The sequence below is a fragment of the Dendropsophus ebraccatus genome, chromosome 12 (genome assembly GCF_027789765.1).
Source record: "Dendropsophus ebraccatus isolate aDenEbr1 chromosome 12, aDenEbr1.pat, whole genome shotgun sequence".
Classification (NCBI taxonomy): domain Eukaryota; kingdom Metazoa; phylum Chordata; class Amphibia; order Anura; family Hylidae; genus Dendropsophus; species Dendropsophus ebraccatus.
In genome coordinates, this window is record NC_091465.1 from 83,111,727 (window position 1) to 83,133,261 (window position 21,535).

General features: G+C 48.9%; 2 protein-coding genes across 2 annotated transcripts; one reads left to right on the forward strand and one right to left on the reverse strand.

Annotated features, from left to right (window-relative positions):
* The first annotated feature begins 778 nt into the window (after positions 1-778).
* Positions 779-3,923, forward strand: LOC138768829 (G protein-activated inward rectifier potassium channel 2-like). Its single transcript, XM_069946787.1, has 2 exons — positions 779-1,694; positions 3,598-3,923. Exons 1-2 carry the CDS (start codon positions 779-781, stop codon positions 3,921-3,923), a joined length of 1,242 nt encoding a protein of 413 aa, XP_069802888.1.
* Positions 3,924-8,414: 4,491 nt separating this feature from the next.
* Positions 8,415-21,515, reverse strand: LOC138769945 (cytochrome c oxidase subunit 6B1-like). Its single transcript, XM_069948717.1, has 4 exons — positions 21,411-21,515; positions 20,525-20,647; positions 14,053-14,153; positions 8,415-8,652 (listed from the first exon to the last, which is right to left on the reverse strand). The coding sequence occupies exons 2-4, from the start codon at positions 20,628-20,630 to the stop codon at positions 8,599-8,601; spliced, it is 261 nt and encodes an 86-aa protein (XP_069804818.1). The 5' UTR covers positions 20,631-20,647; positions 21,411-21,515; the 3' UTR covers positions 8,415-8,598.
* Positions 21,516-21,535: the final 20 nt, after the last annotated feature.

Genomic DNA, 21,535 nt, shown 5'->3' on the forward strand with positions numbered 1-21,535 from the left:
AGTAACGATTGTAACTAACGATTATCGTTCTGTGTAATATGGTGAACGATTTCAGGCTGACAATAAACAATCTCGTTTGCGATCGTTAATTTTTAAAGTTCCTATTACACTGAGCGATTTTTAACGATTAACGTCTAACGAAAAACGATTGCAAACGAGATTGTTTATTGTTAACCTGAAATCGTTCACTATATTACACAGAACGATAATCGTTAGTTACGGTTGTTACTATGATCATTTATTCATTATTCATCATTTATTCCTTCTGATCCCAGAAAAACAATGAACAATGTGCAATTACACTGAACAATTAGTGAAAAAACGCGGAACTTGAGCGAACGAATGCGGAATTACAGCAAACGATTAGCGATAATTTTAGGTTCAGATCTAAATAAACGATCAACAACATACGAACGATTTTTTGATCGTTGCCTGCAATTACACAGAACGATTATCGTTTAAATTCGAACGATTTAACGATTTTTCGCACGATAATCGTCCCATGTTATAGGGCCCTTAGTCGTTATTCGTTAAAAATCGCTCTGTGGAATAGGACCCTGAGTCTTCTACACAATGTACAATGGTGGATGAGCTGAATTATCTTCCACCTCACGTTCCAAAGACGTTCCGACCTCAGTGAAGGTCGTTGTATAATTGGATTTCGGGTCAATGTCTTGTGATTGTAATGGAATCTCCCGTCTTAAAGTTGATGTAACCATAAGACGCTTGTGTCTTCCCAGGTTGGGAGTAATCGAGCTCCATGAATCCCACAGGCAAGATGAACTCCTGCAAGTTTATGGACCAGGACATTGAAAGCCGGGGCATTAAGTTGCCCAAACAGGCGCAGAATCCGGTGGTGCCAACCAACCGCACCATAGTGATGGCAGAACCAGAGAAGAGACGGAGGCAGAGGTACGTGGAGAAGGACGGCAAATGTAACGTCCACCATGGAAACGTCCGGGAAACCTACCGCTACCTGACCGACATATTCACCACCTTGGTGGACCTCAAGTGGAGGTTTAATCTTCTAGTCTTTACCATGGTCTACACCATCACATGGATTTTCTTTGGGTTTATCTGGTGGCTGATCGCCTACATCCGTGGAGACCTGGACCACATCGAGGACGCATCGTGGACGCCATGCGTTGATAAGTTGAACGGTTTCGTATCTGCCTTTCTTTTCTCCATAGAGACAGAAACCACCATAGGTTACGGATACAGAGTGATAACGGACAAGTGTCCCGAGGGGATCGTTCTTCTGCTGGTCCAAGCCATCCTCGGCTCCATAGTCAATGCCTTCATGGTGGGCTGCATGTTTGTAAAGATCTCCCAGCCAAAGAAGCGGGCAGAGACCCTCATGTTCTCCAACCAGGCGGTCATCTCTGTGAGGGACGGGAAGCTATGTTTGATGTTTAGGGTGGGAGACCTGAGGAACTCACACATTGTGGAGGCGTCTATCAGAGCCAAGCTGATCAAGTCCAAACAGACTAAAGAGGGAGAGTTTATACCCCTCAACCAGACGGACCTCAATGTGGGATTCGACACTGGAGACGACCGTCTCTTCCTGGTTTCTCCTCTTATTATCTGTCACGAGTTCAACGAGCAAAGTCCATTCTATGAGATTTCCAAGGATCAGCTGGGGAAGGAAGAGTTTGAGATTGTGGTCATTCTGGAAGGGATGGTGGAAGCTACAGGTAAGACCTGCAGTACCCAACCAGAGCCCCACCCTGTGGGATTAAATATTACTTTGACAAGTTCCCTTTAATATTTGAATTTTTGATGCAGAATATTCATGGTGATCCCTATGGACAGGGGTGGACACAGACGGGAGAGGGCCCCTGTGCAAAAAATGTGTTTGGGACCCCCATAACCTAATTGTGTTAGCATGATCCTTCCCAATATAAGTGATTTCAGCACAATTACATCCAGTTACTCACAGGGGGCGTATTACTGTTGATAGTTTCTCTGCTTGGAGTTCTTCACTTTTTTTTTCTCTATCTAGCCTGATACAAAGACTACCAGCAACGTATCACCTCCACAGAATCTTCTAGATTAACACTGCAGGCTCCTCAATCCAGCAACACTTCACCTCTATAGACACTCCCCATCTTTTTTGCCCCACCCAGTAATAGTGCCCACTTTGTGCCCCCATATACTAGGCCCCTGTATAGTAGTTAGCCCCACTCTTTGCTCACATTTAGTAGTTAGTTCCCCTTTATGCCCCCATATAGTGTTAGGCCCCCTGTGTGTCCCCATATAGTATATAGGTCCCCTCTGTGTCCCTATGTAGTATATATGGTCTTTCTGTTTCCCTCATCTGTATACAGTATACTGAATGGTTGGCGATGTGTGGTGTACTCTGTGCTGCTAGGATGAGTGCCCCCCCCCCCCAGTGATGCGGCTTCATCCAGACCCACCACTCATTGGTTCCTATGTGGAGGACACTAAGGAGGCTTCCTCTGTACTCGGCGCTCTCATCTCATTTCCTCCAGCAGTTATTGCAGGCAGTGAGGTCAGCGGCTTCATCAGGGCCCAGCATCAGTGATATGGAGGGAATGTTACTGAGGGATCCGGGGAGCCGCTGATCTCTGATCACTGAACAGCCATTACCTTATAATTGCTCTTAATAACCCACATTCTTTTCTTTCTTCTTTATTGCTCTGGTGTCTCATCTTCTCCTCTGGCCGTTCTTTCATTCCCCGTATACACACAGGCCAGTTCTCTCCTCTATTGAGTTAGGAACTAAAGGCCATAATTACTGGTATATCTTATTAGAGAGGCTCTGATAGAGGGGTCATCCAGGACTGAAAAAACATGGCTGCTTTCTGTCAAAACAGCGCCACCCCAGTCCTCAGGTTATGTTTGGTACTTCATCTTAGCTCTAGTCACTTCAATGGAACTGAGCTGCAATACCAGACACAAACTGAGAACACGAGTAGCACTGTTTCTGGAAGAAATCAGCTAATACTGAATAACCCATTATTTAATGGGGGCGTTGTGACTGGTACTAGGGCTTTGTGCATCATAGGTGGACTACGCATATCCTTGCCTTATCCCCATCTCCAAAACTAAGAGTCATAAAGGAGAAGGGGAGGCACATGTGTATAATAGTCCATGGTATTGAACTGTTCATATAACTACCTATGGAGCCAGACATGTGAAATGGCTTATACAGAAGGAGGACAGTGACACCTGGTGTATTTTCTAGGAAGTGCACATAGAATATAGATTCCTTGTACAACACTGACACCTGGTGTTCAAAGTGGGAACTGCAAAATGTTTAATTGAGCTAAATCTGAATCAGTGTTGTACAAGCTGTGGCTCTCAAGTGAAACATATATGTTTAGAAGTAAAGTTAGTGTAAGGTAGTCACAGGCCCGCCCCTTTTATGGGTTTCAGTAATAGTTGCTGTATACTATGCCAAAGCCCCTAGAACAGGGAGGGGGAATCCCGTTCCTGCTATAGAAGTTTAATAGGCTCCATCTTGTAACAGGCTCCACTTTTAAGAGTTTATAAAGGGGGCGGGGCCTTGGCAACTTAACACGATCAGATCGATTATATAAATTTTTATATATATTTTTCTCCTTGTTGCTGCAGGTATGACGTGTCAGGCTCGCAGCTCGTACGTGGAGAACGAGGTCCTCTGGGGTCACCGCTTCATGCCGGTCCTCACGCTGGAGGAAGGCTTCTATGAAGTAGACTACGACACTTTCCATAACACGGACGAAACGCCGACCCCGACCTGCAGCGCCAAAGAGCTGGCGGAGCTGACCGAGAAGGGCGAGGCGCTACAGCTCACCACCACCAACAGCAAAGGCAACCAGACTGTTACAAGTGACCTGCAGGAAGGCTCAGAGGTGGAGAGCGCTCCCATCATCTCCAACGGGGATGTGGGTAAAGTAAAGACGGACTCCTGTGAGTGACGACCAACAGGAGGTGAAACCGGTGGAATTTTTGCCAACGCGGAGGACGACGACGGTCGGTTATAATAATACAATCTGCAGCATACGCCAAATAATATCTTTAGACTGCACGCCTTCTGTGCAGCCGAGGCGGCCATCTTGTCGGCTAAGACACTGTTAGGGCTCTAGGACCCAGTGACATCAGGGAGGAGCCTATCACTCCTTTTTATATAAGGGAGATGACATGAGATGAGACCACCCTGCTGTGCGGAGACCAGAAGACAGCGGAGCAGAGAACAGGGGGTCCCCCTTAATAATCACCCCTATTCCTTATTGTATCTGCTTCTGGAAAAGCTGGGTGACCACACATGCTGAAGCCATGACAGCGTCCACTGTAAAGATCACCCAGCTTTCCTGGGATCCTAAATAACTCATCTGACTGTACCTAGAATCATTCATCCCCTCTGACTAGTTTACTGGACTATTTGTCATTCAGGAGCCAGGGAAAGCAAGGTGGTGGCTATATGGATGGTACAGAATGAAACGGGGGCACTAGGTATATCTGATTCTGGAAAAGCTGGGTGGCGGCTATTTGGGTGGCACTGAATAGAATGGGGGCACTAGGTATATCTGATTCTGGAAAAGCTGGGTGGCGGCTATATGGATGGGACTGAATAGAATGGGGGCACTTGGTATATCTGATTCTGGGAAAGCTGGATGGCAGTCTGTGTATTCACTATTACAGCTCTAACTAGGTGGTCACTCAGCTTTCCTGGAGTCCTGAAAAGCTAATCCAACTTCAGGGGTGATTGCAGTGGCAGCCATATTGCTGTTCAGGAGTCTAGAAAAGCTGAGTGACTACTGTGGGCTTATCGGTAGAGGTTATAATGTGTGCTGACTGCGGATCCTGATCTCGGACACAAGTGACGTCCATTCATGATCAGTTCAAGACATTGTGTATATTACATATGTGGCCATAGGGGGCGCAGAGGTGACCCTGGTGCCTGGAGGGGCCCATAGGACCACCCTGCTGTATAAGATGTCACTATGAGGACACACATTAATAAGGGTGAAGAGCTAAAACATAGGAGGAAAATGGATGGGATTTTATTAAAGTGGGTATCCAGCACTACAAAAACATGGCCACTTTCCCCCTACTGTTGTCTCCAGTTCAGGTGCAGTTTGCAATTAAGCTCCATTTACTTCAATGGAATTGAGTTTCAAAACCCCACCCAAACTGGAGTCAAGAGAGGGGGAAAAGTGGCCATGTTTTTGTAGCGCTGGACAACCCCTTTAATTTCCGTAAATCTATGGCTGTATCCATGTTTTCCCTGGGAGTCAAAGGGCGAGAGTTCAGGTTCACAGAACACAAACAGTTCCGCATCTCCTCTCAGCACTACTCTCCCTATGTAGTGTATATATGGGGAAACTGCAGCTGCACACTGTATGTTCCTTCATATTTCCACTCCAAGTCAGGGGTTTTCCAGAACTAAGCCGGACATGTTACAGGTTTATAACCTTCACCGCAGGGATGGACTGTACTTGAAGCAGATCTTAAAGGGGTACTCCAGTGAAAAAAGAATGCTTTCAAACCAACTGGTATCAGAAAGTTATATAGATTTGTAAATTACTTCTATTTAAACATCTCCAGTCTTCCAGTACTTATCAGCTGCTGTATGTCCTGCAGGAAGTGGTGTATTCTTTCTAGTCTGAGGGTATGTTCACTGAGGAATAGGCGAGGAATTGAACAGGAAAGTTTTCAGCTTGAAATTCCTCATACTGAGTAATTCCGCTGTCTGTCCGCACGCCTTTCCGCCCGCTCCATAGACATTCTATGGGCCGGCGTATTCTGCTATCCGCCGGAAGAAGTGACATGTCACTTCTTTTGGCGGATAGCGGAATACGCTGGCCCATAGAATGGTGTCTATGGAGCCAGCGGAAAGGCGCGCGGACAGACAGCGGACATTATCAGCGAGAATTCCTCAGTATGACCCCACCCCTACTCAGCTCTGGCAGAATTTCAGTGGAATTCAAGCCCCATTGACTTCTATAGGATTCTTGTAGCGGAATCCGCCCTAAGGGGGCCCGTTCACACTACATAATCCACGTGGTTAACCCCCACTGGATTCAGTGCGCTCGCCCCTGTGCCCGTCCCATAGGCTTCATTCTATGTTTAGGCAGATTCTACTGATCGCCCAAAGAATTGACATGTCAATTCTTTTTTGGGCTGATGGCGGAATCTGCCTGAATTGAATGGAGCCTATGGGACGGGCAGATCTTCAAGTGGGAGCACAGGGGCAAGCGTGCGGATTCCGTAGTGTGAACGGGCCCAAAAAATGTACAGGTCCATTCTTCGAGCGGATCTGTGATGGGATTTCTGTACTAATAATTCATGTGCACAAATGCAAGGAAAGCCTGCTAAAAGCTATGGGAAAGTAGACCGGCAATATTTTACAGGCGGAATTTTGAGCGGAATCCGCTAGAAATTCAGCAAATATTGCTCAGTGTGCACATACCCTGACCCAGTGCTCTCTGCTGCCACCTCTGTCCATGTCAGGAACTGTCCTCTCCTGCTCTGGACAGTTCCTGACATGGACAGAGGTGGCAGCAGAGAGCACTGGGTCAGACTGGAGAGAATGCACCACTTCCTGCAGGACATACAGCAGCTGATAAGTACTGGAAGACTGGAGACTTTTATATAGAAGTAATATACAAATCTATATAACTTTCTGACACCAGTTGATTTGAAATCCTTTATCCCACACTAGAGTATCCCTTACATAACAGGACACTGCAGTAACCCGCCCAGCGCAGGATATACCAGCCCAGGGGGAGGGAAACCTGCTCAGTCATTGTATTTTCCATACACAAACGCCTGCACCTCCCAATAGAGAAAGAGCTGCAGCTTCTCAGTCCTGTGGGTAGAATCCTATAAGAATGTTTAAAGGAAGTGACGAAGCATAAAGTCTTATGGAGGGCAGAACTATAGGACATCTCTGTGCAGCGTTTCCTTACTACATATAGCTATCTGATCCTCACCACAGAACCAGGACAGGTGTCAGTAGTGCAGCCTCAGGCCTTGCACCTGTTACTTTAAGTCAGGGATGTCAAACTCAGGCCCTCCAGCTGTTGCAAAACTACAAGTCCCATCATGCCTGGACAGCCAAAGCTTCAGCTCGGACATGATGGGAATTAGGGACAGAGTTTGACACGTCTGCTTTAAGTGATCATATCTCAGCACTAACAACATTTAAAGGGGGGCACAGGATTACCACACAGCATCCCACCATGCCTGTCCCCAGGTTGTGTGTGCTATTGCAACTCAGCACCATTCACTTCAATGGAAAGGAGCTATAGCAGCCCCACACCCAAACGGAGCGGCGTCATTTCTAGGAGAAAGCGGCCATGTTTTTCTAAGCCTGGATAACCCCTTTAATATATAATATTGATTCCCAGCGTCCGTGTGATCAGAGTAGGTTAACCCTTTAATATCAGTCTCCCCCAGAATAAAATGTATATTTTTATACTTCAGTGTTATTCCCCATCACTGGTCTGTTTGGTGTCCCCGGCACAGCGCCACGTCCCTTGGGTTCAGTCTACATAAGAATACGAGAGCCCAGAGCTCTATGGTGATCAGGGACTCGCAGCCATATGCCAATAGCCAGAGTATATGCCTACTGTACAGTATATACCCGTGACAAACATATAAACCTACAACCTTCACTGTTACAATGCGCACAAGTTACCTTCCAGCAGTGTCTGCCAGAGCTTTATGCTATTGTTCCCCTACCTGTGGCTCTCCAGCTAGCAGGGCATGATGGGAGTTGTAGTTTCATATAGCTGGGGAGCACCACTCCATGTAAAGGATTAGCTGCAGTTCCCAGTATGAACTGCGGAGGCAGCAGAGAGGTACACACATGGCAGCCAGCCCTTCTCCATCTACCCCCACCATGCCAGCCTATGTCCATGCACTGTGAATAGAGAAACATTGGCCAACTACTCCCGAATCGTCCGTCTCCTGTATGTGTCCTGTACGTTTGTGTCCTGCAGAGCCAATAAATATTTATTACATAAGATCTGCCGTGTAATCCTGGTGCTTATTCACATGTGATGGAGATACGGTCAGGATGAGAGGAAGCGGGTGATGTGGAGGAGTATTAGTGCTATGGTGATGGGACTGAGAAGGTCGTGCCCTCTGGTACCCCGCCAACTCCAATGTACGGGACAGGAAACAAGACAGCGTACCCTCCCCTACCCCGCCACCTCCAACGTATAGACAGGAAATAAGACAGCGTACCCTCCCCTACCCCGCCACCTCCAACGTACAGACAGGAAAGACAGCGTACCCTCCCCTATCCCGCCGCCTTCACAGTACAGACAGGAAATAAGACAGTGTACCATCCCCTACCCCGCCACCTCCAACGTACAGACAGGAAACAAGACAGCGTACCCTCCCCTACCCCGCCACCTTCACAGTACAGACAGGAAATAAGACAGGCCACGCAGCACACACAGATTTCCAAGTTTTTTTTCTTTTATTGACATAGAAATAAATGTACGAGGTGCTGTCATCCCATGGCTGAGCAACACAGATCAACAGAGTCACCAGGACGACTCCCAGCTGACAGCTACGGATTCAAGTGTATACGTCGCAGAACATGGAACCAAGAGGAGTCCATATCACTCAGACACCGCTTTATATTTTACAGGGGTAGGTTCCTGCTTCTCTCTGCTCGTCCCACTTCTCCACCTACAAGAAGACAGAAGGAAAGCGATGAGACCCCGGACACAGAATATCCACGTAAATAGCTCCCCCACACACACACACACACACTTGTATCCATGTATACCCCCCTCCCTCCCCCAACTCATATCATGTATACACCTCCTATCCATGCATGTTCTCTGAAGTGACAGGCCCCTCAGCCGTGGACAGGGATTGGTTAAGCGGCCTGTGTCCGTATGTACTTTTTTTTTTTACACAGTCATCAGCAGTCGTCGGTACGTCGCTATTACACATAGCAATGTGTGCCCAATTATTTTAGGTCAGGACCTAAAGAAACAACCAGACAATGATCGTTGTCATCAGCTGATCGTTGCCTTACACGTTGCATTACATGGAGCGATGAGCCAATTCGGCAGATTATCGCTCCGTGTAATCGGACCCTCAGAATGTCAACATAATCTACTGTTTGCGGCACATAGAGTAAGGGGGGGGGGGGGGGGGGGGGGGGGGGGGGGGGGGGGGGGGGGGGGGGGGGGGAGGAACAGTATCACATCAAAGGGCAATTCACCGTCCATACAGCTGTTAGATAGCTTTTAGGACAACACTGTTCATATATCTGATTCCATAATGTAGGAGTACCAAACGGGCATTACCAGATCTTTAAACTACTGTAAGCTGAACTATCGCCTCGGCCCCCCTCACCTCCCTGTAAGCTGGGCTCTCCCCTGGCTCCACCTCACATCCCCGTAAGCTGTGCCTCCCTCCCTCCCCTGTACCCTGGGCTACCTCCATCACTCCCCCTCACATCCCTATAAGCTGGGCTACCTCCATCACTCCCCCTCACATCCCTATAAACTGGGCTTCCTCCATCACTCCCCCTCACATCCCTATAAGCTGGGCTACCTCCATCACTCCCCCTCACATCCCTATAAGCTGGGCTACCTCCATCACTCCCCCTCACATCCCTATAAGCTGGGCTACCTCCATCACTCCCCCTCACATCCCTATAAGCTGGGCTACCTCCATCACTCCCCCTCACATGCCAATAAGCTGGGCTACCTCCATCACTCCCCCTCACATCCCTATAAGCTGGGCTACCTCCATCACTCCCCCTCACATGCCAATAAGCTGGGCTACCTCCATCACTCCCCCTCACATCCCTATAAGCTGGGCTACCTCCATCACTCCCCCTCACATCCCTATAAGCTGGGCTACCTCCATCACTCCCCCTCACATCCCTATAAGCTGGGCTACCTCCATCACTGCCCCTCACATCCCTATAAGCTGGGCTACCTCCATCACTCCCCCTCACATCCCTATAAGCTGGGCTTCCTCCATCACTCCCCCTCACATCCCTATAAGCTGGGCTACCTCCATCACTCCCCCTCACATCCCTATAAGCTGGGCTACCTCCATCACTCCCCCTCACATCCCTATAAGCTGGGCTACCTCCATCACTCCCCCTCACATCCCTATAAGCTGGGCTACCTCCATCACTGCCCCTCACATCCCTATAAGCTGGGCTACCTCCATCACTCCCCCTCACATCCCTATAAGCTGGGCTACCTCCATCACTGCCCCTCACATCCCTATAAGCTGGGCTACCTCCATCACTCCCCCTCACATCCCTATAAGCTGGGCTTCCTCCATCACTCCCCCTCACATCCCTATAAGCTGGGCTACCTCCATCACTCCCCCTCACATCCCTATAAGCTGGGCTACCTCCATCACTCCCCCTCACATCCCTATAAGCTGGGCTACCTCCATCACTCCCCCTCACATCCCTATAAGCTGGGCTACCTCCATCACTGCCCCTCACATCCCTATAAGCTGGGCTACCTCCATCACTGCCCCTCACATCCCTATAAGCTGGGCTACCTCCATCACTGCCCCTCACATCCCTATAAGCTGGGCTACCTCCATCATTCCCCCTCACATCCCTATAAGCTGGGCTACCTCCATCACACCCCCTCACATCCCTGTAAGCTGGGCTACCTCCCTTGCTCCCCCTCACATCTCTGTAAGCTGGGCTCCCCCCTGGCTCGACCTCACATCCCGAAAGCTGGGATACCCCCCCTTGCTCCCGCTCACAGCCCTGTAACGCTAGGATACCTTCAGGCTCCCCCTCACAACCCTAGTCCTGTTTGACAGTCAGATGGAAGCTGAGCCCCAGGCAGGATTGGGAATGGGAGGGGGAGCAAGGAGGGGTTACAGCTTCAGCTCCACTGAAGTAAAACATTATGGGGGCTCAGCAGGATCATTGAGGGTCTCAGCCTTTGAAGAGGGATGTGTTACAAACAACATAAGTGGCTTCTGCTCTGGAGTACACATCCATGTACTGCAAGGACAGCCATTCATCTGTGTGGCAGTCCTGTAATAACATGTGTATGGCTGGAGACACCTCTGCCAGATAAGAAACACTTTAGGAATAAGAATCACTATAGGAGTATCCCTGTAAGAAATGATCCACACCAATGTCATACAACAATGTTTGCATCCGTATTATGGACACAAGTCCTGGCCAGATCACAAGTCTAAAGCCCCCTTCACACGTCCGGAAAAACCATCCGGATTTCCTGATAGGACCCTTAGGCTTTAATTAGTCACAGACACCCTTCCAGATTCCCCCCACCCCCACCCCCCCGAGCTGACCGGACATCAGCTGTCTGCCGCCGGGGGGGGGGGGGGGGGGGGGGAGGAACAGTATCACATCAAAGGGCAATTCACCGTCCATACAGCTGTTAGATAGCTTTTAGGACAACACTGTTCATATATCTGATTCCATAATGTAGGAGTACCAAACGGGCATTACCAGATCTTTAAACTACTGTAAGCTGAACTATCGCCTCGGCCCCCCTCACCTCCCTGTAAGCTGGGCTCTCCCCTGGCTCCACCTCACATCCCCGTAAGCTGTGCCTCCCTCCCTCCCCTGTACCCTGGGCTACCTCCATCACTCCCCCTCACATCCCTATAAGCTGGGCTACCTCCATCACTCCCCCTCACATCCCTATAAACTGGGCTTCCTCCATCACTCCCCCTCACATCCCTATAAGCTGGGCTACCTCCATCACTCCCCCTCACATCCCTATAAGCTGGGCTACCTCCATCACTCCCCCTCACATCCCTATAAGCTGGGCTTCCTCCATCACTCCCCCTCACATCCCTATAAGCTGGGCTACCTCCATCACTCCCCCTCACATGCCAATAAGCTGGGCTACCTCCATCACTCCCCCTCACATCCCTATAAGCTGGGCTACCTCCATCACTCCCCCTCACATCCCTATAAGCTGGGCTACCTCCATCACTCCCCCTCACATCCCTATAAGCTGGGCTACCTCCATCACTGCCCCTCACATCCCTATAAGCTGGGCTACCTCCATCACTCCCCCTCACATCCCTATAAGCTGGGCTTCCTCCATCACTCCCCCTCACATCCCTATAAGCTGGGCTACCTCCATCACTCCCCCTCACATCCCTATAAGCTGGGCTACCTCCATCACTCCCCCTCACATCCCTATAAGCTGGGCTACCTCCATCACTCCCCCTCACATCCCTATAAGCTGGGCTACCTCCATCACTGCCCCTCACATCCCTATAAGCTGGGCTACCTCCATCACTCCCCCTCACATCCCTATAAGCTGGGCTACCTCCATCACTGCCCCTCACATCCCTATAAGCTGGGCTACCTCCATCACTCCCCCTCACATCCCTATAAGCTGGGCTTCCTCCATCACTCCCCCTCACATCCCTATAAGCTGGGCTACCTCCATCACTGCCCCTCACATCCCTATAAGCTGGGCTACCTCCATCACTCCCCCTCACATCCCTATAAGCTGGGCTACCTCCATCACTCCCCCTCACATCCCTATAAGCTGGGCTACCTCCATCACTGCCCCTCACATCCCTATAAGCTGGGCTACCTCCATCACTGCCCCTCACATCCCTATAAGCTGGGCTACCTCCATCACTGCCCCTCACATCCCTATAAGCTGGGCTACCTCCATCACTCCCCCTCACATCCCTATAAGCTGGGCTACCTCCATCACACCCCCTCACATCCCTGTAAGCTGGGCTACCTCCCTTGCTCCCCCTCACATCTCTGTAAGCTGGGCTCCCCCCTGGCTCGACCTCACATCCCGAAAGCTGGGATACCCCCCCTTGCTCCCGCTCACAGCCCTGTAACGCTAGGATACCTTCAGGCTCCCCCTCACAACCCTAGTCCTGTTTGACAGTCAGATGGAAGCTGAGCCCCAGGCAGGATTGGGAATGGGAGGGGGAGCAAGGAGGGGTTACAGCTTCAGCTCCACTGAAGTAAAACATTATGGGGGCTCAGCAGGATCATTGAGGGTCTCAGCCTTTGAAGAGGGATGTGTTACAAACAACATAAGTGGCTTCTGCTCTGGAGTACACATCCATGTACTGCAAGGACAGCCATTCATCTGTGTGGCAGTCCTGTAATAACATGTGTATGGCTGGAGACACCTCTGCCAGATAAGAAACACTTTAGGAATAAGAATCACTATAGGAGTATCCCTGTAAGAAATGATCCACACCAATGTCATACAACAATGTTTGCATCCGTATTATGGACACAAGTCCTGGCCAGATCACAAGTCTAAAGCCCCCTTCACACGTCCGGAAAAACCATCCGGATTTCCTGATAGGACCCTTAGGCTTTAATTAGTCACAGACACCCTTCCAGATTCCCCCCACCCCCACCCCCCCGAGCTGACCGGACATCAGCTGTCTGCCGCCGGATCACCCCACCGCGCCGCTCCCCCACCCGGAACTCACCACTCTTCTCTGCCCTGCACAGGACAACAGCTGCCGCTACCCAATCACCCCACCGCCACCTCCGACCTCTGTTGCCCCCAGTACCCTGGCCAGAAGTCGGCCCGCCTGCCCAGGACTCACCAGCAGCTGCCGCCGCTGTTCCGCCGCCACCCCCAACCTCTGTGGCCCCCGGGACCCTGCTGACAGGTGAGATAAAACATCCCCGCCCCCCCAAGGACTATAACTCCCACCATGTCCTGCTAACAGGTCATGATGGGAGTTGTACTTCTGCAGCCTGTGGCCATCCAGGTACACTAGAGGCTGTGTGATGTATGTTGGCATACTAGACCATATTGGTTTCCTTAAGGTAAAAACGGATTACTGTCAATAAATCCGGATACTTTCCTGATGACATTTGAGGCCTTCAGATCAGGATTTCCTGACACGGACATGTGAATGGGGTCTAATAAAAGCATCATAGATCACCAGGACACCTTCAGTTCAGTCTCTAGATTTGTGAGTCAAAAGCAAAAAGCCTGACATACATGTGTGAATGAGGCCCAACCCTAATGGACAACAAATGCTTCCCTGGTGCACGACCTCTGAGGAGGATGCAGCAAGGGATGATGTATAATATCTGGCATCACTTACCCATGAATTAGGGCACATTGAGCTGTAGACACGGCGGTACCATTCACATGGATAGGGGTCCTTCCCTTTAGCAATCAGAGATTTCTGGCATCGGTGATAATCTACAGAACAAACACAAAATTACAGTGAGCATCGACTAGACCAGCAACAAAGGAGTTAAAGCACAGTGACCACTAGAGGGAGCCGAGGACTTGCTGTACACACATACAGTATGTATTCTGCCACTACTGAATCTCCATGGTAACAGCTGCAAACAACGTCTGTAGCGTCAATCTTCAGTCTCATACGCTCCGTCATTTATCTCCAACTCTGTACAAGTGTATAGTCAATATGTGACCGAGATGACAAAAGATGGATGGGCGACTGACTGCGGCATCAGACTACAGAGTATGTGGTCTGTTACCATGGACACCAAGATATACAGCAGCATGCATCCAGGAGTGAAGCCCGCACCATCAGCACCAGGTGAAACGTATAGCAGACATCCTGCTATAACAGCAAAGTTACATGATGATAATCCTGACGGAGATCAGACAGACACCCCTGCATACAGTGTATTATTGATGGGGTATTCCCACCTGTAGAAGTTATATCTAGAGATGAGCGAACCAGGTTCGGTTTCGAGTCGATCCGAACACGAACTTTCGGTATTTGATTAGCTGGGGCTGCTGAACTTGGATAAAGCTCTAAGGTTGTCTGGAAAACATGGATCCAGCCAATGACTATATCCATGTTTTCCACATAGCCTTAGGGCTTTATCCAACTTCAGCAGCCACCGCTAATCAAATGCCGAAAGTTCGGGTTCAGATAGACTCGCGCATGCTCCAGGTTCGCTCATCTCTAGTTATATCCTCTCTTCGGTGGCTCCACTGAGAAAGAATAGAATGGTGGTGCAGCCCATGATTCCATTCAGCTGCGATTTTGGTGTCCCCAAGCCAGTGGTCGGACCCCCCGCCTGCCGATCAGAATACATCTTCTTGTAATAAATTTAAAGTGTTAAGCTGTTATAACTTTTAAAGCCTAAATCAGCAGATGTGTGATAACGTAAGCTTGCAATTTACTTTTTTTTTTTAGTTTATATGCTTTATAATAAAGTTATACTTTCTGTATCCAGGCCCAGTCTCCTGAAGGCAGCTATATAACAGCTATACTTACTGTATCCAGGCCCAGTCTCCTGAAGGCTGCTATATAACAGCTATACTTACTGTATCCAGGCCCAGTCTCCTGAAGGCAGCTATATAACAGCTATACTTACTGTATCCAGGTCCAGTCTCCTGAAGGCAGCTATATAACAGCTATACATACTGTATACAGGTCCAGTCTCCTGAAGGCATCTCTATAACAGCTATACTTACTGTATCCAGGTCCAGTGTCCTGAAGGCAGCTATATACCAGCTATACTTACTGTATCCAGGCCCAGTCTCCTGAAGGCTGCTATACTTACTGTATCCAGGTCCAGTCTCCTGAAGGCTGCTATATAACAGCTATACTTAGGGTACTATTACACGGAACGATAATCGGCTGAATCGGCCCTATCCGGCCGATTATCGTTCCGTGTAATAAACACAACGATCAGCCGATGATAGTTGTCATCGGACCGATAATTGTTGGCCATCGACCGAGCACCGCCACGTGTAATAGCAGTGCACGGCCGGCGGCTGACAATTTGCAAAATAAGTACATTACCTATCCCTGGTCCAGGGCTCCTCTTGTTCTGTGCTTCTCCCCGGGTCCTGCACGCTGCAGCTTCAGAGCGGCCTGTCTTGGCTAAGAGGCCGCTCAGCCGACGCGGCCAGTGATTGGCTGAGCGGCCTGTCAGTTAAGACAGGCCGCTCTGAAGCTGCAGCGTGCAGGACCCGGGGAGAAGCACAGAACAAGAGGAGCCCTGGACCAGGGATAGGTAACGTATGCCAGTTTAGCAAGGGCTACAAGGACATAGTTAACGATGTCCATGCAGCCCTTGTTAAACAATTATTGGACCGTGTAATAGGCCCAGTAAACAAGCGCCGATCTAGCAGATCAGCACTCGTTTACTATTATCGGGCCCCCATCGTACCGTGTAATAGTATCCAGGTCCAGTCTCCTGAAGACTGCTATACAACAGCTATACTTACTGACTTCAGGAAACTGGACCTGGATAAAGTAAGTATAGCTGCTATCAGGAGACTGGACCTGGACAAAAGTAAAACCCGTATTACACGGCGTGATTAGTGCAGTAACCTACTAGGTCAGTGCTCGCTTATAGAGCCCATTAAATGGCTCGTGGGTCAAGCAGAAAGGGGGTGCAGGTAATTGTTAGAGATATCGGTGCAGCCATTGCTAATATAGAAAGTGATAAAGTTATTACTTCCCTTTCCGCGCTTCCAGGTGTCCTGCTGCCGCTGTGAAGCTAAAGCCATCTCTGAAGTGGGCTGAGCGGCCTGTCACCACTGTCCGAGACACCGGGGAGTGTGAAAGTATAATCTTTATTTTACACACTCATCAGCTGTCGGCCATTCATTTGTACTACACGTAGTAATGCGAGGAGTGATATCCAACCAAACCAGCCTGAACTGGCAGATCATCACTCCTTACATTAGGGCCCTTAATATAGCTTTGTTATAGGGGCTTATTCTCATGTCCCATATTTTACGGAGGGGGAAGCCTCCCCCACCCACCATGATGTATATATATCATGCCAGGAAAATGTTTTTATCTCCGTGGCACTGTAAGAAGCTGCCGCGCAGGGCCTAAAGCATGAAACAAAATAAAGAATAAAAAAAAAAAAATGTAGATTGTAAACTTACTTTATATCACATGTCCTGCTGGTTTAGATTTTAAAGGTTAGAGCGACAGGGACACTTTAGGACTCTCTGCAACAGTAAAATACATAAAACCCACTCTATATATCTGGTATATAATCACAGTCCTGTAAAACGACTGACACCCCCAGTCCAGCATTCTACCCCATTCTGGAATCAAGTCTCTACCCAACGAGAAGCACAGATAGTCAGCTAAATAAGTCATCGTATTCAGGGGGCACAACAAGAAAGTGAAAACACCATTGGAATCAGGGCGCCCAAAGTTACAAGGTAATAAAATAAAGTTATTTTCTATGGACAGTGCACAGTGCCTCACAACACTACTACTACTGCTGCTGTGCCATCCATTTCACCCCAGCTTTGTTGCATCCATACACCTCATTACTGCACCTGGGTCATGTGACCAGCCACCATGTTGAATTTCATATCGTAAACTGCACCATCTTCCTTTCATATCTGTTATCAGTCCCATGATGCATCAGAGCATGATCACATGGGCAGCTAGAGTCAGGACCATTTCTGTCTGCCGGGAGGACAATGCAGTAATCCTCATCTCTATTTATCTACATAAAAGACTAAGTATAGAGTCAGGGAGGCTGAACTGTCCATATATACCTTATAACTGTGTCACAGGAGCCATATAATCATATCAGTAACTGGAGATTGTGAGCTCAATAGGAGCACAGAAACACAAGTATTATCTAGGGGGGTCACTATGAGGTCACATGATCCAAGTGAAGGAAAGCACAGCATGCTGAGAGTTGTAATCATCACAGCAGGGAACAGACAGAACTAGTTGCATAGCAGCAGCAGCCATTGTGTGAATACAGCACGCTCCATCTATGTTAATAAATAACCTTTACACAGTCCTGTGCTGCAGAAGATACTACAGAAAACATTAGCGTCTGTGCGTGGGGCATTGTGAGAAGTGTGTGTGTGTGTGTGTGTGTGTGTGTGTGTGTGTGTGTGTGTGTGTGTGTGTGTGTGTATGGGGGGGGGGGCTACATGTAAAATACAGAGAAATCTAAAAACTACAACTGACTTGTGAACTACAAATCCCAGCATGCACTTGGTGGTTATCTGGGGAAGGTATACTACTGAGAGAAAGTGGAGCAGGTGGCACCTTCTCTGCTATCAGATATTAACCCCTTTAGTTACAGATCACTGGATCTAGCAGGCATCGCCCTTCACCAACAAACCCTCTGAGCCCCACACAGCCAATCTTCTATATCACCGCAGGATTATTACACCGCACTAACTACTATTCTAGTCACTGATGGAAACGGTCAGCAAAACCTCAAACTACTCGGCTGATGCCGGCGAACAGCAGATATCCTCACATCAGGTGACCGTATACACCCCGGTGTAAATATAACATGATATATAATATATAACACAGTGACCCCACCAGCAGAATAGTAAGTGCAGCTCTGGAGTATAATACAGGATGTAACTAAGGATCAGTAATGTAATGTATGTACACAGTGACCCCACCAGCAGAATAGTGAGTGCAGCTCTGGAGTATAATACAGGATGTAACTCACGATCAGTAATGTAATGTATGTACACAGTGACCCCACCAGCAGAATAGTGAGTGCAGCTCTGGGGTATAATACAGGATGTAACTCAGGATCAGTAATGTAATGTATGTACACAGTGACCCCACCAGCAGAATAGTGAACGCAGCTCTGGAGTAGTGTTGCACGATGCACCGAAATATCGATACTACTATCGATATTCCGGGCCGAAAAACAGTTTGATACCAGGATTTCCTGGTATCGAAACTTTATGTTAAACTGCGCTATTATGCAGTTTAACATAAAGTATAGCGCAGAGAACACGTCCGGCAGCTATATGAGCGCCGGCCGTGTTCTCTGTGTGCCTCCCCCTGCTCCCACCTGTCACCTCCTCAGCGCGCACCCTCTTCCCCCGTCGGCGCCAAATTCAAATAGCCGGCACATAGCTATTGCTAGATGCCGGCTATGTAACTATATAGATGCTGACAGCTGCATTACCCCCCTCCTGAGCCCGCTCCATATACAGCGGGGGTCGGCTACTGTGTGTAGCAGACCCCCGCTGCTAATGACTGCTGGCAGAGCAGGGTCACGGGCTGGAGAGGGAGAGCGGTGTCCGGGAGAGGAGAAGGCTGGAGCAGGGGTCGGCAGGAGATGCGGCCACTACATCCGCACCGGACTATGAGGTGGTGGGGGCGGCAGGAGTGTGAGGAGGTGGGAGGCCGGGGCCGGCAGGAGACTCCGGAGCAGACACAATGTGGGGGGTTTACAGTCGGCCTGACTCTGACTGGGAGGGGGGCTGTAACCTGCAGATCACAGACAAATCCAGGTCACCGGTAAGCATGCCCTGACACCAGGAATAGTAAAACTACAGCCCCCATCATCCCCCCTGCTGGCTGGTGTGTGTTATATGGCTACAACCCCCATCATCCCCCCTGCTGGCTGGTGTGTGTTATATGGCTACAACCCCCATCATCCCCCCTGCTGGCTGGTGTGTGTTATATGGCTACAGCCCCCATCATCCCCCCTGCTGGCTGGTGTCTGTTATATGGCTACAGCCCCCATCATCCCCCCTGCTGGCTGGTGTGTGTTATATGGCTACAACCCCCATCATTCCCCCTGCTGGCTGGTGTGTGTTATATGGCTACAACCCCCATCATCCCCCCTGCTGGCTGGTGTGTGTTATATGGCTACAGCCCCCATCATCCCCCCTGCTGGCTGGTGTCTGTTATATGGCTACAACACCCATCATCCCCCCTGCTGGCTGGTGTGTTATATGGCTACAGCCCCCATCATCCCCCCTGCTGGCTGGTGTGTTATATGGCTACAGCCCCCATCATCCCCCCTGCTGGCTGGTGTGTGTTATATGGCTACAACCCCCATCATCCCCCCTGCTGGCTGGTGTCTTATATGGCTACAACCCCCATCACCCTCTGATTGTTAAAGTGTTACATGACTACAACCCCCATCCTCCCCGATAGCAGTTGTGTGTTACATGACTACAACCCCCATCCTCCCACCTGATAGCAGTTGTATGTTACATGACTACAATCCCCATCCCTGACAGCTGAAGTGTTATTGTCCATACTACCTCTCACTTTCCTGATCACGCACAGTAAACTGAGCAAGTGCAGAAACCACCCAATTCAGTACCCCATAAAAAGATGGTACTAAATAAAAACTACAGATCACAGCGCAAAAAATGCCCCTCACCCCCCAGCCAGACAGGCGGAGAGATAAAAAAAAGTGAGTCAGAGTTCGGCAAGTTTTTATTTATTTTAAATAATGGGGACTTTATTTTTAAAGTAATAAAATTAGGGAACATAAATTGGTTCGTACTGACCTGAACCTGGGGGAGGGGGGGGGTCATTTCTATTCTTATGTTTTTTTTTTCCTTAAATATAATTTTTTAAGTATCGAATTGGTATCGAGCATTGAAAAAAAAAAAGTTGGTATCAGTATCGAACTCAAAATTCTGGTATCGTGACATCACTACTCTGGAGTATAATACAGGATGTAACTCAGGATCAGTAATGTGATACATGTACACAGTGACCCCACCAGCAGAATAGTGAGTGCAGCTCTGGAGTATAATACAGGATGTAACACTGCTGCAGATTAATAACATATCATTACCAATGACATGGTGTTTCTTACCCAGGTAGTTTGTGACACAATGCTTGGTCTGGTTCTGATTTGGGAATCTGGCGTCAAATGGAGCAGTTTTGTAGTTCTCGATCTTAGCCCGGATGTCGTCTCCCATCTTGACTACTAAGAATTCTAGAAGAACAAATATTGACGACTTTAGAGTTAGTCCTGCACTAATTATATATATATATATATATATATATATATATATATATATATATATATATATATATATATACACACACACACACATCACCATGTCCTAAGATACTCACACAGCTGTCACCCAGGTTGGTGCCTTTAGGGTGCGTTCACACCTACAGGATCTGCAGCAGATTTGATGCTGTGTTCAGTTATTTCAATGAAATCTGCTGCAGAAAATCAGCTGCAGATCCTGTAGGTGTGAACGCACCATTAAGCAGGGCTGCACGTCCCTTAGATTTGTACCCGCTATGTTTGTCCCTTACTGGTGGCTCTGCCGCCATTATAAAACTACAACTCCCATCATGTCGGTGTGACTGAGTACATGATAGGAGTTGTAGCTGCAGAGCCACCAGTAGGGGGCACATACTGAGGGACCATGGTGTCATACTGCATGCTGTATATGTAGTGTCCGCTATCTCCTGACCCAGAGCAGGCGGTACAGCCCTCACACTACTGGAGGGGACTCTGCACTGTGCTAGGCCACCGCCTGAGGTAAATATAACATATAACACACAACTACACATAACCACATGACAGATGTACTATATATAGATATACATGTATGAATGGCCGCAGCCGTCTCGTCCTACAGCTTCCCATCTTACCCTACCCGAACTCCTAGATTAGTATGAGCCCGCCGGCCGCCATGACACCCTCCAGGACCCCCACACTGAGCGGACCGGCCTCTCACCTCAAGCTCTCCGTCCGTACACCCGCTTCAATGTCACTGCTCTAAAAGACCGGAAGTGCGGCTTTCTGGCGGAAATACGTCACCCCATCTAAGGGCATGAGAGAAGGGCACTGCGGGTTATACGC

What these genes read in the sequence shown, in the direction of transcription:
- LOC138768829 (XM_069946787.1), top strand. Translation starts at nt 779, where the DNA reads ATGAACTCCTGCAAGTTTATGGACCAGGACATTGAAAGCCGGGGCATT. An exon ending in AGGGATGGTGGAAGCTACAG is followed by an intron (nt 1,695 to 3,597) that starts GTAAGACCTGCA and finishes TTGTTGCTGCAG; the next exon opens with GTATGACGTGTCAGGCTCGC.
- LOC138769945 (XM_069948717.1), bottom strand. Translation starts at nt 20,630, where the DNA reads ATGGGAGACGACATCCGGGCTAAGATCGAGAACTACAAAACTGCTCCA. An exon ending in TTGTGTCACAAACTACCTGG is followed by an intron (nt 14,154 to 20,524) that starts GTAAGAAACACC and finishes TTTGTTCTGTAG; the next exon opens with ATTATCACCGATGCCAGAAA. An exon ending in CAATGTGCCCTAATTCATGG is followed by an intron (nt 8,653 to 14,052) that starts GTAAGTGATGCC and finishes GTCTTCTTGTAG; the next exon opens with GTGGAGAAGTGGGACGAGCA.